Source organism: Polyodon spathula, chromosome 14 (genome assembly GCF_017654505.1).
Source record: "Polyodon spathula isolate WHYD16114869_AA chromosome 14, ASM1765450v1, whole genome shotgun sequence".
NCBI classification, from domain to species: domain Eukaryota; kingdom Metazoa; phylum Chordata; class Actinopteri; order Acipenseriformes; family Polyodontidae; genus Polyodon; species Polyodon spathula.
This window is the reverse complement of record NC_054547.1, coordinates 24,038,268-24,058,400: the sequence shown is the minus strand read 5'-3', so window position 1 is coordinate 24,058,400 and position 20,133 is coordinate 24,038,268. Positions and strand designations below refer to the sequence as shown.

General features: G+C 39.2%; 2 protein-coding genes across 7 annotated transcripts in view; both read right to left on the bottom strand.

The window, feature by feature from the left end:
- Window positions 1–2,886: 2,886 nt before the first annotated feature.
- LOC121327364 (AMMECR1-like protein) lies at window positions 2,887–15,920 on the bottom strand. The gene is made up of 7 exons (XM_041271343.1): window positions 15,729–15,920; window positions 9,881–10,340; window positions 8,946–9,056; window positions 8,392–8,506; window positions 7,943–8,033; window positions 5,423–5,519; window positions 2,887–4,393 (listed from the first exon to the last, which is right to left on the bottom strand). The coding sequence occupies exons 2-7, from the start codon at window positions 10,309–10,311 to the stop codon at window positions 4,282–4,284; spliced, it is 957 nt and encodes a 318-aa protein (XP_041127277.1). The 5' UTR covers window positions 10,312–10,340; window positions 15,729–15,920; the 3' UTR covers window positions 2,887–4,281.
- Window positions 15,921–18,545: 2,625 nt separating this feature from the next.
- The window catches only part of LOC121326622 (histone deacetylase complex subunit SAP130-like), a 38,388-nt gene continuing 36,800 nt past the window's right edge, over window positions 18,546–20,133 (bottom strand). For all 6 annotated transcript variants that reach the window (XM_041269949.1, XM_041269948.1, XM_041269950.1 and 3 more), the window contains one exon: window positions 18,546–20,063. In XM_041269949.1, the coding sequence (XP_041125883.1) occupies window positions 19,905–20,063 (159 nt within the window). In that variant the 3' untranslated portion in view covers window positions 18,546–19,904. The remainder of the gene's footprint in view (window positions 20,064–20,133) is intronic.

Genomic DNA, 20,133 nt, shown 5'->3' with positions numbered 1-20,133 from the left:
CACAGTGGCAATTGAGGACAGGCTACTGTAATTTTAGCGAGCATACTGTTATTTTAATGTTCTCTTTAACTATACTGTTATAACATTCTTATTTTGTTGACCGCAAAAGTCTAAATGTAACTGTGAATTCTGCAAAAATAGCCCTTCAGCTACTTTTATGACACTTCAATATAAAAAAAGAAACTAAAGCCAAAAAATGATACATTTCTTAGTGTGTTCCCACCCGTAGTGATCATAAACCTACATTTTATGTGCTGAGCTTCATGGTGTAAAATTTCACTGGTTTTAAACTAGGACAGAGCAGTTTGTAGCCAAACCGAAGGATTTCGTTTTTTTCTGTGAAGAAATACTGCTTTAGAACGTATCAAATTACATAAGTACAGCTTGTGTTCTGATTTTAAAGAACATTTGATTTGGTACTTAATGGGATAAAATTGATGTGAAATCACCAGGTCTGATTTCAAATTACTTTCATGCCAGTCCCTGTGGCCGATGGAAATGGCATTTGACTGAACCAAGAACGGCAATACGGGTTATCTCATAGCATGTGCTTATGCTTAAACTTTCAATGCTGTGTCCATAGAGTGTGTTGTTTTCTTTAAAATACACACTGTGCTTATTCTTTGACAAATGATTTAGAAAATAATGAAACCGGTTTGGATATATTTTTAAAACTAGTATGGATTGTTTCCTTTGACCTGGGGAGGGCTGAGGGTGTTACAACAGTTGCAGCCAGTTGAAGCCTACAAATAAAAACTGTAACTGTTTGAAATAACATTTAGAAACATACAGTGTATAGACCACTTGTTATGTTCCAATCTTAGGTTCAGAAGAAATATGGACATTGAATCAGGGGCAGCAAAATGATCGGACTGAGTTACTGGCTAGAATATAACGGGGGACGAAAAATCAATTAAAAATAAAAACCAGAAAAGTCTTCATTAGATAAGTGTTCACCCCCTTTGCTGTGACACTCCTAAATAAGCTCAGGTGCAACCAGTTGCCTTCAGAATTCACACAAGTTAAATGGAGTTCATCTGTGTTCAATAAAAGTGGTTCACATGATTTGAGATGGGCCTCTGTAAGATCCCACAGATGGGTAGTGCATTCAAAGCAAAGACACTACCATGATGACCAAGCAGCTTTCAAACCAACTCCAGGATAAAGTTGTGGAAAGGCAAAGATCAGGGGAGGGGTATAAAAAGATTTCAAAGGCACTGAATATACCTTGGAACAGTCAAGTCAATCATTAAGAAGTGGAAGGTATACAGCACCACCCAGAATCTGCTTAGAGCAGGCCGTCCTCCCAAACTGAGCAGCCAGGTAAGAAGGGCATTGGTCAGAGAAGCCACCACAAAACCAATGACAACTCTGAAAGCCCTACAGTGTTCCATGGCTGAGATGGGAGAAACTGTCCATGTGTCAACAACAGCTGAGGTACTCCACAAATCTGGCCTGTATGGAAGAGTGGCAAGAAGGAAGCCATTTCTGAAAAAAGCCCATGTAAAATCCTGCTTGGAATTTGCAAAAAGGCATGTGGGACACTGAAAAGATGTGGCAAAAAGTTCTCTATTCCGATCAAAAATTGAACTATTTAGCCTAAATGCAAAGTGTTATGTCTGGTGCAAACCCAACACAGCACATCACCCAGGTAACACCATCCCTACTGTTAAGCATGGTGGCTTCAGTCTGCAAAAGACCTAAGACTGGGATGGAGACTCACCTTTCAGCAGGACAATGACCCCAAGCAAACAGCCAAAGCAACACTGAGTGGCTTAAAAACAAGAAAGTGAATGTCCTAGAGTGGCCCAGTCAAAGCCCGGACTTGAATCCGATTGAGAATCTGTGACAAGACTTGAAGACTGCTGTCCACCAATGATCCCCATCCAACTTGACAAAGCTTGAACAATTTTATCTAAGACGAACGGGAGAATATTGCACGATACAGATGTGCAAACCTGGTAGAGACTTACCCCAAAGGACTCACAGCTGTAATTGCTTCCAAAGGTGGATCTACCAAGTATTGACTTGGGGTGGTGAATATTTATCTAACCAAGACATTTCATTTATTTATTTTTTTCCCCCATTAACTGTTGTATCACAATAAAAATTATCTTGCCTCTTCAAAGTGTTGAGTAGGTTGTGTAAATCAAAGGGGAAAAAAAAATCTGTTTAGGCAGGTTTTCTCATGCTCAGTCACAATTTTCAACAATATCTCACATGTTACATATCTAAAATATTCACAGTCTCACATGATTATTCAGGAATTAGGACGTGCATTCAACTTGGAGGCAACTAAGACTCATCAAGCAAGCTCAAAGGCGAGTATTGTTAGTGTTAAGAGAAAAATGACCAAATCGCAATCCTGGAGCAACATGATTCCACTCAAACACCATAAAAATCAAAAGAGATGTCAAATCCCAATTAAAATTGCCTTTGAACCGGTAGTTTTAAGTTACAAATTGGTTGTGTATATTCAGACCTGAAGGGGAGGAAAATCTTCAGTTATTTTGCACTCCTATAGTTACCATGCTTAGAAGAATGCTCAGATTGGATCTGGTTGTCCACAATTAAAAGTAATCTGCTCCATCTCTAACAGCACATGGCTAAAACCACAATCGACAGGGAAACATGGGTAGACCAGTAGAGAACCACACTTCCTTTCCTTCTCTGCCAAGACTGGAATAAACCCAGGAGGCGACAAGGAGGATAAACACCAGAACAGTCTCGGAAGAGAATTCAGGACAATGAAAATACAGAAAAAATGAAATACACTGTAATTCTGTAAGGAATCACAATAAATAAGCCCCACACCTAACTACTAGAATATAAAAATATATAAAAATTCCAGGTAAAAAGAATTTAAACTATAGTAGGACTAGGTTGTAATGTTTCAAAATATTATAATTCTAGACATCTTACAATGTAGTTTAACAGACCAGTAACTTTCCATGCTTCATTGAGGACTAGCAATGCTATGAAACCACTCAGTCAGAATCAGTAGATTTGAACAGGTTTCAGCACCAGCTATGTTAATACAGAAAGAAGTAGCTTAATGTGGAGACCGTGCTGTCTTGAGCTCAGTAATGATGAGGTACAGAGGTGAGGTACATGAGTTAGTAATGATGAGGTACAGAGGGTACACGTTGACAAAAAAGAGGGGTCTCTTACAATGTGGTACAGCGGGGAAGAGATTGAGAGAGAGTGGTCGGTTCTGGAGGTACAGAGGAAAAGTTCGGAGCTCGGTTAAAATGAGCAACGTAGGAAAGACAGGTCACGAGGTATTAGTCCAGCACAGCGTCTGCAAAGTTCCAAATCTATCAAGAAATAGCTGCTGTACATTGGGGTCCTTGAATCAGCACAGGATTATTTATTTAAAGTTTTGCAAACTCTCTGATCCATTTAGAAACTAAACAAATTTAGAGTAAATCCTTAGTGAATGGTGGGGTGTTACATACAGAAGGTAAGAAAGTGCAAATTATTCACATGTACTATTCCAGTAGTTTCCCTTTATAAGGCAGCTCTTTGTAACACAGAACCAGGCAGCATTGTGGTGGCTCCCATTTACCCCATAATGCCATCCCACTAGCACTTTCATTTTGGTTATAAGGCGCAACTCAAACAGCATGGTTTCATATGTATAGCTTCTGACGATCGCGTTATAAAGGGACAACTCTGGGGGTTTCTGTTTTTCTAAATTAAAACCAGCAATTAAGATTCTTGGCTTTCCCACAAAATGTGATAATATTTCCCATTTTGTATTAATGAGTTTGCTTTGGGGAAGTCTTTATATAGTACTGGAATACTGATTTCCAATCAAGATTGTTACCGATGGGTAAAATACTGAGGGTTACACTGCAGTGTTGTAAGATTTCACGGGTATAAGAAGCCAATCTGAATCATCAGCACACCACTGGTACAGACTGAAGGAAATATGCAGACTGTAAATCAGGGACGCTCATACAGGCTATCAAAATGATGTCAAGAGGTTTCTAATTTAGCAGTAGGGGTCACATGCGTCCGAGTGGAAGAGGCGCTAGCCTCTCTGTACCATATCTATTTCTGCAAGATCTGCTGTGGGAGTTTTTTTTTTGTTTTTTTTGTCTCACTCAAGTTGCCAGCTGGCATCACAATATAGTGCAGTAATAAAAATAGCTGGACCAAGTTGAGGTGCTGGCAGCACCACCAATGACGTCATAGGCATTATTGCCTTCATCAGCACCGATGATGTCGTAGGCAGCAGTGGTGCCCAGCGGGCGGGGCTGAGCCGGTGGACTGGTGTCAGGAGTAATGGTTGAAGAGCGACGAGGAGTGGAGAGCCCCGTTTTGATAGCAGTGCTGACGGGAGGCAAGGTACTCCGAGTACGAGATGGTCATCTTCTCACTGCGGTACCTGAAAGAAGAAAGGGCTACGTTATTACACCCAAGGAACAATTCAATACAAGCTTTCAATAAGGACAGGGCAACGCAACGCAGCACAGCGCAGGGCACCCATCCCAGGGTCCATCAAGGTTCCTAGGAGCTGTCTTGTTGGTTCTTACAGGATCTTATTAATTTAGTATCAACAGCATGGCTCATTAACACATTTCATACACGCACCACTCTAAATCTGTCTCGACTCAATTCACAGCTCTATCCTTGGATCCTGGTGCTGTGCTTAAATACTGGTTAGGTTTAATTGTCAACTTTCAGGATTTAAAAAACTCCCCACACTGGTACCAGAACTAAACACAGTAGTCTAGTACAGTCTCAACTATGCATAATAATAGAGCCTTATCATGACCTCCTTTGATTTGCACTCTACACCTTTGACTTTATAACAAAGCATTGTTGTTTTTTTAATTGATTTGCAGACAATTGTACCACAATATATTTGAATTCTACATGGTTGTGATCTTAAAACAGTCTTTATCTCACCAATTGGGGATGGGACCATGCTCACTGGTGAGTTGGTGAGGTAGTGCTGGTGCTGAGAGGCTGCAGATCTGTCCTGCAACCTACTCAGAAGTGTATCAGTAAACTTCTGTTCATTACGTGATTTGTCCTGCCTCTGTCTGAACTCATTAGCTGGAATTGTTGCAAAGTTGTTAGAACTATTGATTTTCAGGAACTATAACACATCCTATATACCCACTTATTACTGTAAGTCAGAGCACACCAGTCAGCTGATTTCGAGCCAAAACATTTCTATGTTATTACTTGCTAATATTTCAGCAATTTCCTGGGTAATAAAAGTTAAGCTTTACTGTTTTTTTTTTTTTTAACACAATTGATCATAATATATGTTGGCTGTATGAATAATGTTTGGTGTCATTGTATACAATGATGTTATTAAATTATATTTAAATGTCTGACCATATCAATGAACCCACTGAAGAATATGAATATGAATATCCTGTATACATACATATAGACATCCTACCGTGTCAGTTTAATAGTTTTCCTCAATTCGTTGGTTATGGCTGCTTTGAAGCCTCCCTTCCTCAGCAGAGAGTCTATAGTCTGGATCTGGTCCCAGTCTGCAGTGAAAGACAGGTGGTTATTGAAGGGATATAGTCTGGATGTGGTCTCAGTCTGCAGTGAAAGGCAGGCAGTTATTGAAGGGATATACAGTGCTTATAGAAAGTCTACACCCCCTTTCAAAATTCTCACCTTTTGTTGCCTTTTAGTCTGGAATTAAAATGCAATAAAATTGTTTTTTTTTTTTTCCATTTATCTACACATCCTACCCCACAACTTCCAACTGAAAAAAATATTCTAGAAATATGTAGAAAATTAATTAAAAATAAAAACTGAAATAGCTTGGTTGGATAAGTGTCCACCCCCTTGTAATAGCAATCCTAAATTAGCTCAGGTGTAACCAATCACCTTCAAAATCACACATCAAGTTAAGTGGCCTCCACCTGTGTTAGCAGTGATTCACATGATTTCAGGATAAACTCAGCAGTTCCTGTAGGTTCCCTCTGCTGGGTAGTGCATTTCAAAGCAAAGACTCAACCATGAGCACCAAGGCGTTTTCAAAAGAACTCCGGGACATAGTTGTTGAAAGGCACAGATCAGAGGATGGGTTTAAAAAAATATCAAAGGCCTTGAATATCCCTTGGCATACGGTCAAGACGATTATTAAGAAGTGGAAGGTGTATGGCACCACCAAGAGCCATGTGGCAAAAAGTTTTGTCTGACGAAACTAAAATTGAACTTTTTGGCCTAAATACAAAGCGTTATGTTTGGCGCAAACCCAACACAGTGCATCACCCAAAGAACACCATCCCTACTGTGGAGCATGGTGGCAGCAGCATCATGTTATGGGGATGTTTCTTATTGGCAGGGACTGGGGCGCTTGTCAGGATAGAAGGGAAAATGAATGGAGCAAAGTACAAAGAAGTCCTTGAGGAAAACCTGCTGCCCTCTGCAAGAAAGCTGAAACTGGGACGGAAGTTTACCTTTCAGCATGACAACGACCCAAAGCACACAGCCAAAGCTACAATGGAGTGGCTAAGGAACAAGAAGGTAAATGTCCTTGAGTGGCCCAGTCAGAACCCCGACCTAAATCCAATCGAAAATGTGTGGCATTACTTGATGATTGCTGTCCATCAATGCTCCCCAAGGAACTTGACAGAGCTTGAACAGTTTTGTAAGTATTGTCAAATATTTCCAAATCTAGGTGTGCAAAGTTGGTAGAGACCTATCCCAACAGACTCACAGCTGTAATTGCTGCCAAAGGTGCTTCCACCAAGTATTAACTCAGGGGGATGGAGACTTATCCAATTTTTATATTATATCAGTTTTGTATTTTTAATATATAATTTTTTTCTCAATAAAAACTTTTTCCCCTTAACAGTGTGGTGTATGGCGTGTAGATAAGTTGAAAAAAAATCCTCATTTAAATGCATGAAACTCTGAGGCACTGACACAAAATGTGAAAAAAAGTTAAAGGAGGTGTAGACTTTCTATAGACACTGTAGTCAGGATCTGTTCCCAGTCTACACAGAAAGACAGGTGGTTATTAAAGGGATATAGTCTGGATCTGGTCTCAGTCTGCAGTGAGACAGGCGGTTATTGAAGGATTACAGTGGACTGAGGCAGAATCATGGCTTTGAACCTGGCAACGAAGCTGCATGCAAAATTGAGATGGATTTACATTGTGGTGGTACAGGTGGTACATTGTACAATGCAGACAACGTTGGACAACTTCTTATTTTAAAATGGTGTTCTTTACAATTGATTGTAAGTACAACACATATTTTTTATGTGTGCTTTACACTGTAAGAATAATTATAGCACATCGTTGTTTAGTACTATTTAAGCCTACTCTTGTTTGTTTTACACATGTGTGAAGTACACATTTCTAAGTTTCGGTATTTCATGTTTCTCATGTTATTTTTTTAACACTAACATTTAAAACACATCTATTTCAGTGCCATATTTGTACAACTATAGTATATATCGTTCCATATAAATGCACTTGAAAACAGGGGCTTTTCACTTATTGGCAACTTTCTGCTGGGAACCAAGAGGTTGTTAATAAGCGGAATCTACTGTATAAACATGGAAGAAATGGGCAGACCGGTCGATAGATTTCCAGATCCAGATACTCTCAATAACTACCATGGCACAGAAAGCTTTAATCACAAGCATAAACTGTTTTGTATACAAACATAGAACTGCAAGTGTAGTTTGCTGCAATTAAAACAGAAGTCACTAGAATATTTGTTTAAGATAGACATTTGGTAAAATATTTGCTGCAATCCTCCACGCTATAGAGAAATACTAGACTTCATATTTTAAATATCTTGACAATACCACTAAATAAACCATTTGCTACAAGAGATACTGGCACATATATTATGCTATGGATTGGTATGGTACAAGGGAGAGCCAGTCTCCCTCAGTCTGTACTCAGGTCAGCCCGTTTGTGTTTGAACTTGCCTCTCTTACCCACCCTGTTCCTTGGCCACCTCAGGAAGGTATGTGGCTGTGCGTTTCATCCCCTTCTCGTTCACAAACTCAATCCGGATTCCATGCTCTCCCACCTGCAACGACAGTTAAAACATGGTAGTGGGTGTTAAACTTACACAAGAAAAAGCATGCTGCTTTTCAGAAACTTGCACTTTGTCACATACAGTAAGACATTTTAAAAGAATATTTCTAACCAAGTTTCATCATGTGCCTCCACTACATCTCCCTCACTGGTGGATTATAAGGGATACTCTGTAAAAACACAAGTGTGATCCAAAATGTACATTACTGTGGCCTTATGAACTCTTTTAAAGGGCTATGTTGAGACAACGCATGTTTTCTACAGTGCCTCTAGAACAGGCATGGACAGTTTCAATCAGTACAGCTGGTATTGTGTTTAGTGCAGACAGGACCCGGCCCAGTCTGCCTCACCTCCCAGTCAAGGTAGTCGGCCGCGTCCTCAAAGTTGGTGAGCAGAGACACGGAGCAGAAGAGTTTGGGTAGCTCCTCACGGGTCATCGGAGGGAAGCGGCTGTCTTTAAGGGCACTGCAGAATGGAGACAGAACTACGGCTGGCATCACACAAGATCAAGACAATCACATGTGGGCTACCCTCAATCTTTTGGTAAAAATGTCTTATTTTGTGCGTTGTAAATTTTACAAATTACAATCTGCATGCTCTAATGTTGTATAAAACCTATATAGTCTACTAACAAGAAAACCATAAAAAGAATAAAACAATGTTCTTATGAAACTTTTTACAAAGAAATCAAAGGCCAATCAAGGCCATCAGAGTTAAACAAGTGTGTTTTTAGTTTGGTCTTAAACACAGAAACAGAAGAGCTATCTCTCATATCTTCAAGCAGAGAATTCTAAAGTGCAACACGGCTGAAAGAAAGACACAAAAAAATGGCTTGTTTAAATCTTGGCACAACCAAGTCTTGAGTGGTGTGACACACACATTAGAAGTAGCTAGAACTTCATACCTAGTTAGAGTGTACTCCCTGAGTCCTGAGTGCAAGCTCATAGCGGAGAAGGTCCCGATACAGCCGCGGAGACGCTTGTCCCGGCCAGTCTTCCACGTCACAAACAGGGGGCTGCACAAAGACAGGTGTCAGTCATCTGCTTCTTTTTTTTTAACAAAACACACCTTTCATTCAATTAGGTATCAGCTGAAAGGAGCGATAACAAAGGATTCAAGATCCGTTGCCTTATTGGCACTGGCATCTTTTGCATTGTAATAATTTTACCCCCACCCATGGATTCACCTTGACAGACTGTAATCCTATACTCAGATTACTAAAAACCTCCCTTTATTAGCCTATTATAAGAAAGCTTCAATGTCCTAATATCATACCTGAACTTGCTCTTTTTTCACTTACTTGTTGATAGTGCTTTCTCCTTTTTAAATGAGGCTCACAAAATACCCTAATAAATAACTCACCTTTTTGGAGTAATATTTTTTATTTATTTTTGCTGACTTTGAAACATCATGAAAAGTATTAATTGTGCAACAAGTTTCAGAGGTTTTGCTGCTTACAAATAATTTTCATTTTATTCTGTGCCTGAAAAGCAGCTGACCAACTGTGTCCAGGGCAGAGAAAACCAAGCTAAGGAAAATCACAGCAAATTAAGCCAGTGTCAATCACACCAGAAACGTTCCTATTGTTGGCTTTGAATGACAGTATCTCCACCCCACTCAATCACAGCATGTCGTCAACCCAGCTCGTCAGAAAGTGAAATTGGTGAAACTTGTTGTAGAATTATGAAGTTTCATGGTGTTCCAATGAAGAACCCCAGTCAAATAAATAGTCCAAAAGGTGAGGGATTTATTACGGTATTTTGTAAGCCCCTGAAAAATAAAGGTAGAACTGAAGCTAGCATGAATATAGGGCAATAAGAGATGCAGTGTGATACTCACTAGGACTCGTTCGTGAAGCGGGGCAGGCAGGACTGGGGGTACCCGAGCAGATGGCAGTGCAGCACATCGAAGCAGTAGAAACACATCTCGGCACTCACCACCAGGGTGCGCCCATAGCCTCCAACTCCGTTCCTGCGGACCAGCGGGCTCAACACCACCGGACCTGGGTTAATCCGGGCCAGCGGGGGAGTCTGGTTCCCCAGGTTGGAGCTCCCTCCTCCTCCTCCTCCTCCTCCTCCTCCTCCTCCTCCACCTCCACCTCCACCTCCGCCCACTCCCACCTCCACCCCATGCTGGGGGTTGGGGCCCAAGCTAGAGCTGGAGCCTGGGGGAGTCCCGTGGCCACTCCCACACAGCTTGGGCTTCTTCACCCTGCAGCAGCTGGATGTCAGCTTGGCCTCCAGTGGGGGGACACAGCGCCTCTTACCCATTCTCTCTATGCTGTGGTCCGCACACTATCCTGGACAGACAGGAGAAAAGAGAAGCAAGTGACATTTAGAGCTGGAGTGTGAAAGGAGTGCCTTCTGCTCTTTTAGGAATGTCTGCTTCTCAGCACTATAAGGACCAGGGCAGAATCCAATGGTAACCTGGCGGTTCAGTTACAGCTTCATCTGGCAACTTCCACACGTTTATTATTCTCTCCCATTATGTCTGAAATGGTAACCTGAAATTAATCTGTAGCTCTTAGTCTTTTTTCAAACTCCCTGTCCTATATTTTCCCTTATGAGCAAATCAGGCAAATTGCCCCCTGCAGAGTAAATGTATTACATGGGCAATTTGCCTAGAGTGACCACCAGTCTTTTCTAGGCTGAAGGTTAATTATTGTTTTACCCTGTCCTCAGAGGTATTTAGTCCTGACATCAGCCTAGTCCCCTGCCTGTGCCTTGGCATCTTTTTTGTAATGCACTGTGGCAAAGTGCCCCGCCCCTGGACTATTTATTTGTGTTGTATGTTACGTGTAGTGTGTTAATGTTGGTGTATAGTCATTAGTACATGGGATATAAATGGGTCTGTGTAACATGAGTGTTTAAAATGTATATTTATATTTAGGCACAAGGACTGCATGTAATATGTAATATGTGAGCACGGGGAACTGCACTTTTATTAATTCATGTGCAGTTGTACCGAGACTCCAACTGAATGACTGATTAGCAATCAAGTCTCGGTGCAGCTGCATAAAGCAGCAGTGTGTTCGGTGAGAGGAGAACGGGATTGGAGACGGAGGTAATAATAATCAAAGTAAATAATAGCAGCTCACCGTTGTCTGTTTGTCCGCTGTTAATTAGTGTTGGTTTCATTTTGTGTTAATCCGTTTTGTTTGTCTGTTTATTGTGTCGTGTGCGGTTTTTTGTTTAACCTTTTATTTTCTGCTCCGTTTAATTATTAAATGATGGGCGAAAACAAGCGCTCAGCTTTACCAAACTCCACGTCTCTGTCCTGTGTGTAAATTTTTTTATTCATGAATATAGTTTAGGTTGGTTTCATAATTATTTTACATTAATTGTACAAATTATTGTGAGAATATTGTTCTTCTCATATATTTTACATTCTAATTTTGTTTACATTCTAATTTTGACACACAATTTTGAGTATTTACATGTAGAACTATGCTTAATAGGAACACGGTTCTGTCATTTATTATGGACAAAGTAAGGACCTGACTAATATATTTGCATTGTTTATTAATCACTTAACATATGTGGACAATTTTCTTAACACCCTGTCAAAAAAAATCATTTTTTATATTCACTTTGTAAGGACATTTCTTAAAACAGTCCTAAAAGCTTAGTAAACAGGGCCCAGTGTTGAATCTGTTGACTCTTTTTAGGACTGTAAAACTTTGATCAAGTCTCCCCCTAACCCCAACCCTTAACTTCTTCTCATAAGCCAGTCTCTTCAGCAATGGGTTAGCCTCTGCTCTTCTCTGAACTCCCTCCTTTCTGTGGATTTGGATACCAAATCTCATGGGGGGCCTGTTCTAGTTCAGTGGCTCAGGTTATAGTTCAGTTGTGTTTTTTGCTCCCAATGGACATTTGTCAACACCATAACCCCAGTACACTGGTACCTGATTGGGTTGAGGGGTCCAGAACTGAACAGCAGAGCTCAGAAACAAAGCTCTGTTCATACCTGCCAGCACAGTGCTTGACTGTAGCCAGTCACTTCCCTTTTAAAGTATCCAATTGACAAGCACTAACATTATTACAAAAAACAAGAAATGTGTGTCTTTGTGAAAACAAAGCATCTCCCCATGCCACAGTGTACTGCATCCACTCACTGAGTTAGCCAATACGATTTAAGAATAGAAGAACACAAGAAATCCCAGTGATTCTGCCTCAACAGCATGACTAGGCTGCCCATTCCATACCCTCACCACTCAGTGTGTGAAGAAATGTCTCTTACCCTGTGCTCGGTCTACCTCCACTTAATTTCCAACTGTGTCCTCTGGTCCTGGTTTCTGTGCTGCACGTAAAATAATGGTTTGGGTTAACTGTCAATTCCTTCTAAGAATTTAAAGACTTCAGTCATGTCCCTCCTAATTCTTCTTTCTTCTAGACTAAATAAATTCAGATTCAGCTATATTCACAGCCCTGAAATTAGTTTGGTTGCTTTTTGTTGGATTCTCTCCATTTAAACTTCTGGTGACCAAAATTGGACAGGCCAGTGCATCACATAACACCATAATCCCCTTTGATTTGTACTCTACACTTCTGGCAACATACCTAAGCATTAGACACACCCACTGACAGTCATTGCTAAGCTGAGACCAAAATCAAGTTGTGTAAAGTTGCAATTGTTTTCAGCGTACACGAAATTTCCCAAAACCATTCAATCATTTTAGAGAGATCTTTACGAAGCAAGACCTACTGGAATGCTGGCAGGCAAGGTCAAGGGCATGGTCACCAAACAAACTCTAGCAGCAATACCTGTAACGTTTAAATCTGGTGAAACAAACACAGCCAGATAAAAGCAGCGGCAATCCATATACTGTAATCACCTCTCACCAGGGATGTATAAATGCTAAATTAATTTCTTAGTTTTGAAACAACTAAATTGACAACATTTTGTGAAGCGCTCAACATAAAGTATAGCTATTTCCACCAAGATATGGACCAGTGCAGTTCCAGTACTAAGTGCTTATTGCAAATTCAAAGGTTTCCAATCTGCTAGGCAGTTGTGAAAGGGGTTTACTTGGTGCTTTGAAGTTACTCCATTCCCTTCAGTCCTGTTCCAGCCTCCAGCACCTGCAAACAAGCACACAGCACTGCTGCCAGTGTGGAAAGAGTACAAACCATGACTCCAATACCCCTCCACTGGCATCTGACCAGCGAAGACTCTGTACAGTACCAGTACAGGTGGTTTTCCCAATGGCTACTTGTAAGGCGGAGTGAGAACCAAACTTTGAAACTTTGGCCTCACAAGACATCTGAATCTGGCTCGGAGCCAAGCCTGTGTTAAGGATTTTTGTCATTACGTTGCATCAGTCAGTACAGTCCAGACAGACAAACAACAAGCAACATGGCAAGCAGTGAGTGTGATGAGAGAAAAGTACAGCCTTGGTCGCTGAGGAAGAGAAGGCTCTAGTTTCTCTGTGGGCAGATAGAAGCATTCAGGAAGATCTGGAGTCAAAAATTAGAACGTTTATGCCAGAATTTCTGACAAATTGAAGCAAATGGACATAAACCGCAGGTATGGTACACTTAACTCACATACTCAAAAACATAAAATTCTACCAAATGTCTCATCCTTGACCTTTACTATATTAATATAAAGAAAAAAAATAAAACAAAAAATTCTAAACTTATTTACAAAAATATAGGAAAAAGTAACTCAGCTGTACCACACATACAACTACGGCTCTCGTTGCTCTCACGCAGCTTGTTTTTATTAAGCACCCAAACAAAAAAAAACAACTATCCTTAAACGGGATATCTTTGGCAAATCATATTTTTAAAACCTTTTTTCCCCCCATCAAAATAACTAATCAAGTTGATATAATCAGTAAATGTGTGGATTATAAAGAAATTCTTAAATACATTTACAAAATACAGAGACACAAGACGCAGCTGTAATCGTTGGTCTATTCATTTTTTAACACCATTTGTTTGCGCATCTTTTGGCAAACTGATTGCATTAATAACAATAATGAAAAACAACTGTTTTTCATTGTGTGTGACGTCAGTAGCATGACACGGCTCGGCTCTGCAGTGGAAAAACAACCCAGGCTCTCCTTAACTGCCCCGTCAGGGCTCGGTACGGCCCTGTTGTACAGTGGAAAAGAGACATGAGTTTTGTTCTGAAGCTTCTTCCAGATATTGGTAAACGACATCATTACTTCATTCTGTTAATAACTAGTGGCCTCATTATTGTGTATAATGATAAAGATTATGCTTTTAAATATGAAGTAAAATGAAAACAGAAATATATTTTAAATACATTGCAATATATTGTCATCTAAATATATGCTATATAGTGCAACATATTTTTAAACATATTCTCATACATTTCAGAAAACATTCAACATATATTGCAGTACATTAATACAATAATATGAGATATATTTTATAGATGACATATATTTACAATTATATTTAGGTTTCATCAAAATATACTGCAATGTATTCTTTAAAAAAGCTCCTTGCATGCCGTGGCGTGCACACACTGTTTCTGTAACCTAGACATCGTCTTTAGTGCATTTTAACAATTCTTAAAATGTTATACTGCATCAAAATTTTATAAGAAAGCAAAGGCACACTCGTATACTACAGTTTTTATTTATTTTTATAAGTGTATCCTTTCCTGAAGAAGTTTAACATTTGATATTATCAAACACAAGTCATTATTGTCTTGATAAAAAACAATTTCATAAATGACATGACATCGCAGTACAAGGAATCAGGGAACTAATTAGCATATGGTCACAGCATGGCATACGGGGACAGAGCGATTGGACTTTCTATCAGCTCTGAAGGACAGATGGGCTATATTGTTCCCCTTTTTGGATGTTAACCCTTGTGTTATTGTTTCCTCTTGTGTGTTCCAGTGACGCATAGTGTATTTTGCAGCAGGTGGCGCCAAACGACAGATGTGTGTGGAATTTCTATAATATTAAAATGTATCACATCCGGAAGGAGGTTCACTCGAGGACTCCTATAATTAATTACAAGCTCGCCAATCATTAAATAAGAATCCTATCTGTATTACGAAAATTGATGCAGCAGAATACGGAAAAACACCCCAAGGATACAGTCACGATTATTTGAAATTCATCCCGTTGTACAGATAACCCTCGTAAACTACATTTACTGAATCATCGAATACAAAGTTTTAATTAAAAACATGCTGGTCTTAGCATTTCCATGCATTTGAAAAAAAAAAAAAATAAATGTCAAAATTTATGTCAAAAATTATTAAAGGCTGCCGCATTTCTATCAAAATATTTTATTTCAAACTATTATCATTAGTGGAATTTTTCTTTTTGAATAAACCATCTCGTTTTGTTATAAATCTGTCTGTACTGTGCCAGTTTACGTACGGTACAGCTTTACGCCTTGGCGTTTTAAAACATCAATATATGAATGTAAAAATATTATAAACCTATATTTGTATTTACTGTATATCAAACACTAATTTATATATAAACTCTTGAAAGCTGTATTTAAAAAGCAATACATGTATGTAGGCATTATGCACCAAAATAAAGCCGACTTAAGACATATACAAAAGGTGTAGGCCGTATCGTTTATTTTCTGTTCAGTTTTGTTAATCAATAATCACACGATTATTTTGTATTTTATTTTATAAGTATCTATGTGAAGAACGCAGATTTTTATGAATGGAATTGTCAAACCTTTCAACCTGCTGAGATCAATCAAGCACGTCTCCAGAGGGACAGCTGGGCTGCAGCGATCCTCCGTCCTCTCCCTTATTCCCCTATGAATCCATGATGAGTTTGTGAAAAGCTGCTGAGACCGATAGGAAACTGAGAATCCTCTACAACAGAGCAAGAGGAGCAGTAGCGGGAATGTATAAGAGACGCCTAGTACTGTACCACAGAGACGGGGTGGGGACTGCCAGAAGACCGAATCGTGATATTCCAGTCCTCCAATATCCCAACTGCACACATTAGAAAATGAATAATACACAGAAAACACAGTTCAGTCAGGGATATTAAATGCTAGTGTATCCCGAAGCGGCTCAGGATAATATAAGACCTTTGCTAACATTCTGGAAGCAGAGTTAGTTTTGTTGAAGTATTTGTTTACAGTTATAGCCTGTTGGTTAACCCTTAAAATTTCAAAAACATAGGTAGAAGTTTTTTTTGTAGTGCAGTGTATATTGTCAGGCCAAGGCAGTGCAAGATCAATTTGCACGGGTGCATTTGGACTGGTGTGTAAAATGTTTTTAAATTGAAATGTTTAGATGGAGTCTAGTTTAAACAAACATTTTTAAAAGCATCAGCTGAGTACTGAGTCCTGAGTCTGGTCCCATAAGTCTAGTTGTAATCATAAAACTAGGATGCCATTTTAGATATATTTGTTGTTAATTATCCCTGCCTGCAAATTAATATATTGCTGGGGTTTACCAGTGAATGTCTACTTACACATGTAGTGGAAGTCACATTTTCAACTAAGTCACGTCCACCAAAAATGAAAACAAAACAATGGAATGGAATGAAAATATGCCTTGATGAAATTGGATGCTATACTTTATAACCCACTTTTTCACAGCACTGACACAAGACTGAATGAGCTTTTGAAGGCCACATCTTGGAAACTACACATGGGCTTTTTATGAGATGCCATGGATTTACCTTCATTAGCATCAACAAATAGATCCAGATACTTGAGTGCAACAATGCAGAAACAGGATGATGGGATACATAGGAAGACCTGTCACAGCCACTGTAATTTGTTTAATTGATTGAGAGTGTACAACAGTGTATGTTTAGTTGAGCTATTCTGTAAAATACCTAATCTGTTGAATATTCAAGGGCAGAGAAGCCACCTTCTAACCAAACTGATTCAGGGCGCTCTCCAACCAGGTTTAAAATCGCAGGGTGTCATACCATAGCCTGGACAGAGGGGGCACTGGCTGCCACACTGAAAGGTGCAACCAGACTTCAGGCCCTGTGGCTGGTTTGAGCACTTACTATGCCAGGATTCATAACTTCAAAACAATCAAGGTAAAACGTCAATGAACAAAGTAGACAAACATTTTGGCTAGTTCCTTCAGTATACATTTACTTTGGCCTTGGCCTGTATGTCTTTGGTCCAAGGACTGCAAGAACAAAACTTATTTCGGATTACTTGGCCCACAGGGTCAACATTCCACCAGACTTGCACCGCTGCTCTGGAATATCCAAGTTGTTGGTCATTGCAAGACAATTCATTTAGGGTAAAATTGAATGAGTGCTCAATAAAGCAAAAAAAAAAAAAAAAAAAACAAAAAAAAACACCTTAATATTTCTATGGCGAATCAAATTAAAGAAATCTTACATAAATCGTATGTCTTATCAGAGTTCAGCTCCCCTTTAAAATGACGTTATAGTCCAGGCGCCAGTTAACAAAACTTAAAAAAATTAACGATTTGGGGCTTGACCAGATGGGTTCATGAGGTGTGAAGTAGATGAAGCTGGCTCAGTCTCAAGTTCAAGTGAGATGGCAGGTTTGAGAGGATTCAAATCTTGTCATGCCACTGACTGTTCAATGGAGCCCCTCCGTTTCTATTGCACTGCAACGTCATTGTGCACAACATGCTGGGTACCTGCAGCACAGCAGTGGTAATATGCAGAGCACTACAAGGGAAGCTTGCATCTTAGATATTTCATTTGTGATTGCAAACTGATGTTTTACATTTAGAATTGATCTTACAAAGCCCCTATTAAAATTGGCTATTTAAAAGATGAATACAAAATCAGCAGCGTGGCGATGAAAATTATAATTTTGTTCAAGTTCATAGTATGCAGTGGCGTAGCCACGGCCAAGTTCAGTTTCTAATTAAGTTTTCCACATTAAAAATAAAAAACAATGTAAACCATTTACGGAGAAACCTGCATTATCATCCAAAATGAATTAAAAACTGTGCTTAATTTAAAAATCAGTCAGGGGCTACAAGCACCTTGCATGATCCTGCAGTGAAGACAATAGGTCTCTACTCCATGAAGCCTGGAATTCCAGATTTCCATAACCACACGTGCATTATCACACATCGTTTAAAGGGAATACAAAATAGATATTCTTAAATTTTATTTTATGTACTTGCACATGTTTGAAAATTATAATCTATTCAGGGATACCAGTACCAAGATATTTTGTAAGCAAGTGGTTTGAGTTGGGTGAAAAAAACAAAAAACAAAAAAACAGCACATGCCACGCAAATCCATATTATGATGGGGTCCTTATTTAAAACACAAACACACACACACACACACACACACGGAAAACAAATCAGCATGTACTAAAATGAGCCTTTTAAAAGATATTAAACACAGCAGAGTGTTACATACACTAGAGAAAGTACTATGTCACTTCAACTCCAACAGAGACTACACGTTACAACTACAAATTAATTGCTATACAAAAAAAAAGTAATTATAATTTACAATAATAATGTACACTGGGAGGGGGGGATAAATCAGATGATATTTTCTGCGTATTCTTGGGGGGGGGGGGGGGGGGGGGACACACTATCAAAACTCAACCCCAAGATTTGGGCAGTTTTAACATTATCCTAATGCATTTCCAAAGGTTTTGCACATCGATCTTGATTTTGTAGCACTAAGCCACCCTGGATCACAATGGCAATTTAGTCAATCCAGAAAATCTTTTTACTGGTTAAAATTATGGATGAATAGGCTCAGAATTCTAATCGAGCAATATAGTTTGAGCAATTAAGCTGGCAAGTACGTCTTGGGTAGCATTCAGTCCACGCATCTCACTGTCACACTTCATCAAAAGCCCCGTGTGCTAACAATAGGCCTTGCTCGGGTAGATTTAGTAAGTGGGCTTGAGCTAGAGACAGCTTAAGTGTGTAAGAATTAGCGGCAAATCACTATTCTATCTTTCTCACATACAGACATTTCTAGCGACATTTCCAATATATAGATCTTATTCTGGTAGAAAGGGAGATTAAAACAAACAAAGTTGTTGCAGCAGCAGACATGAATACAGCACATGGTAAGATTTTTTTTTTTTTTTTTTTTTTTTTTTTATAATACAACCAAATATCACTCGAATAGCAAAACCACCCAAACCCATTGCATGTATCTCTATATATAAAACATGTCATTCAGTAGGCAAGACTGATGTGTGCAGAGAGAAATCACATTTTTCACCGATAACAGTGGATCTGTATTTAGGTGAATATTTTGACAGACTTATTTTTGACAGCAGTTTGGTCAAATAGTTAGATAAATCAGACAAGAGACCTAGGCCCATATACTTACAAAGCATTTACCACTTTTACTGTATGAAGCTTTTAAAATCAACATTGTGGGCAAGTAATCAGACGGTATCTGGAAATGGGATTTGTATACACAAAGATATTTAAGCTATTTAAGACTGCTCATATTTATAATTAAACAATATCAGTTACAATGAAAGAGCTCGTGCTATATGCAGGATGATATTATTTGAGTGCTGGTACACTGCTAGAAGGCAGAGCTTTGCAGTTTTATTTTTATTTAAAACTGCAGGGATTGCTAGTTTTATTTTTACCTTGGTGAAAAATGTATATACAAGTTTGACTGCAAATAAATCCATAAGTTATGAAATATTGCACAAAGTATTAAAACAAAGCAGACCCTAACATGGATTTGTAAGATAATGTGTGTGTGTGTATGAATATTAAATCATAGTTTCTGGTTAAAACAAGAATGTAGAACCATTCATAATACTTTGAGACCCAATATAGTTTTACATTTGTATATATTTAAACTAAACCCTCATTTGGAGTTTCTTGTGTCCTGTGTCAGACAATGTGCAGGAACACAAGACTCGAACTGTGCAAGTGCCCCTTTGAGTGGCTAAGCTTTCTCCTTGCGCTTCAGTTTAGACGCCTTCTTCGACCCGCCATTCTTGTTCAGCAGCTTCATGACTCTGTCCTTGTGGTCCAACACCTTCATCATGGCTTCACGGGCCTCTGTGATCTGATCCATCACCAGCTTGCAGCGTTGCATGTTACCCTGCAAAGGGAAATGGGCACATGGAAATACAGAAAAGCAGGTAAAGTAAAAAAGTAACAATGCTCATGTT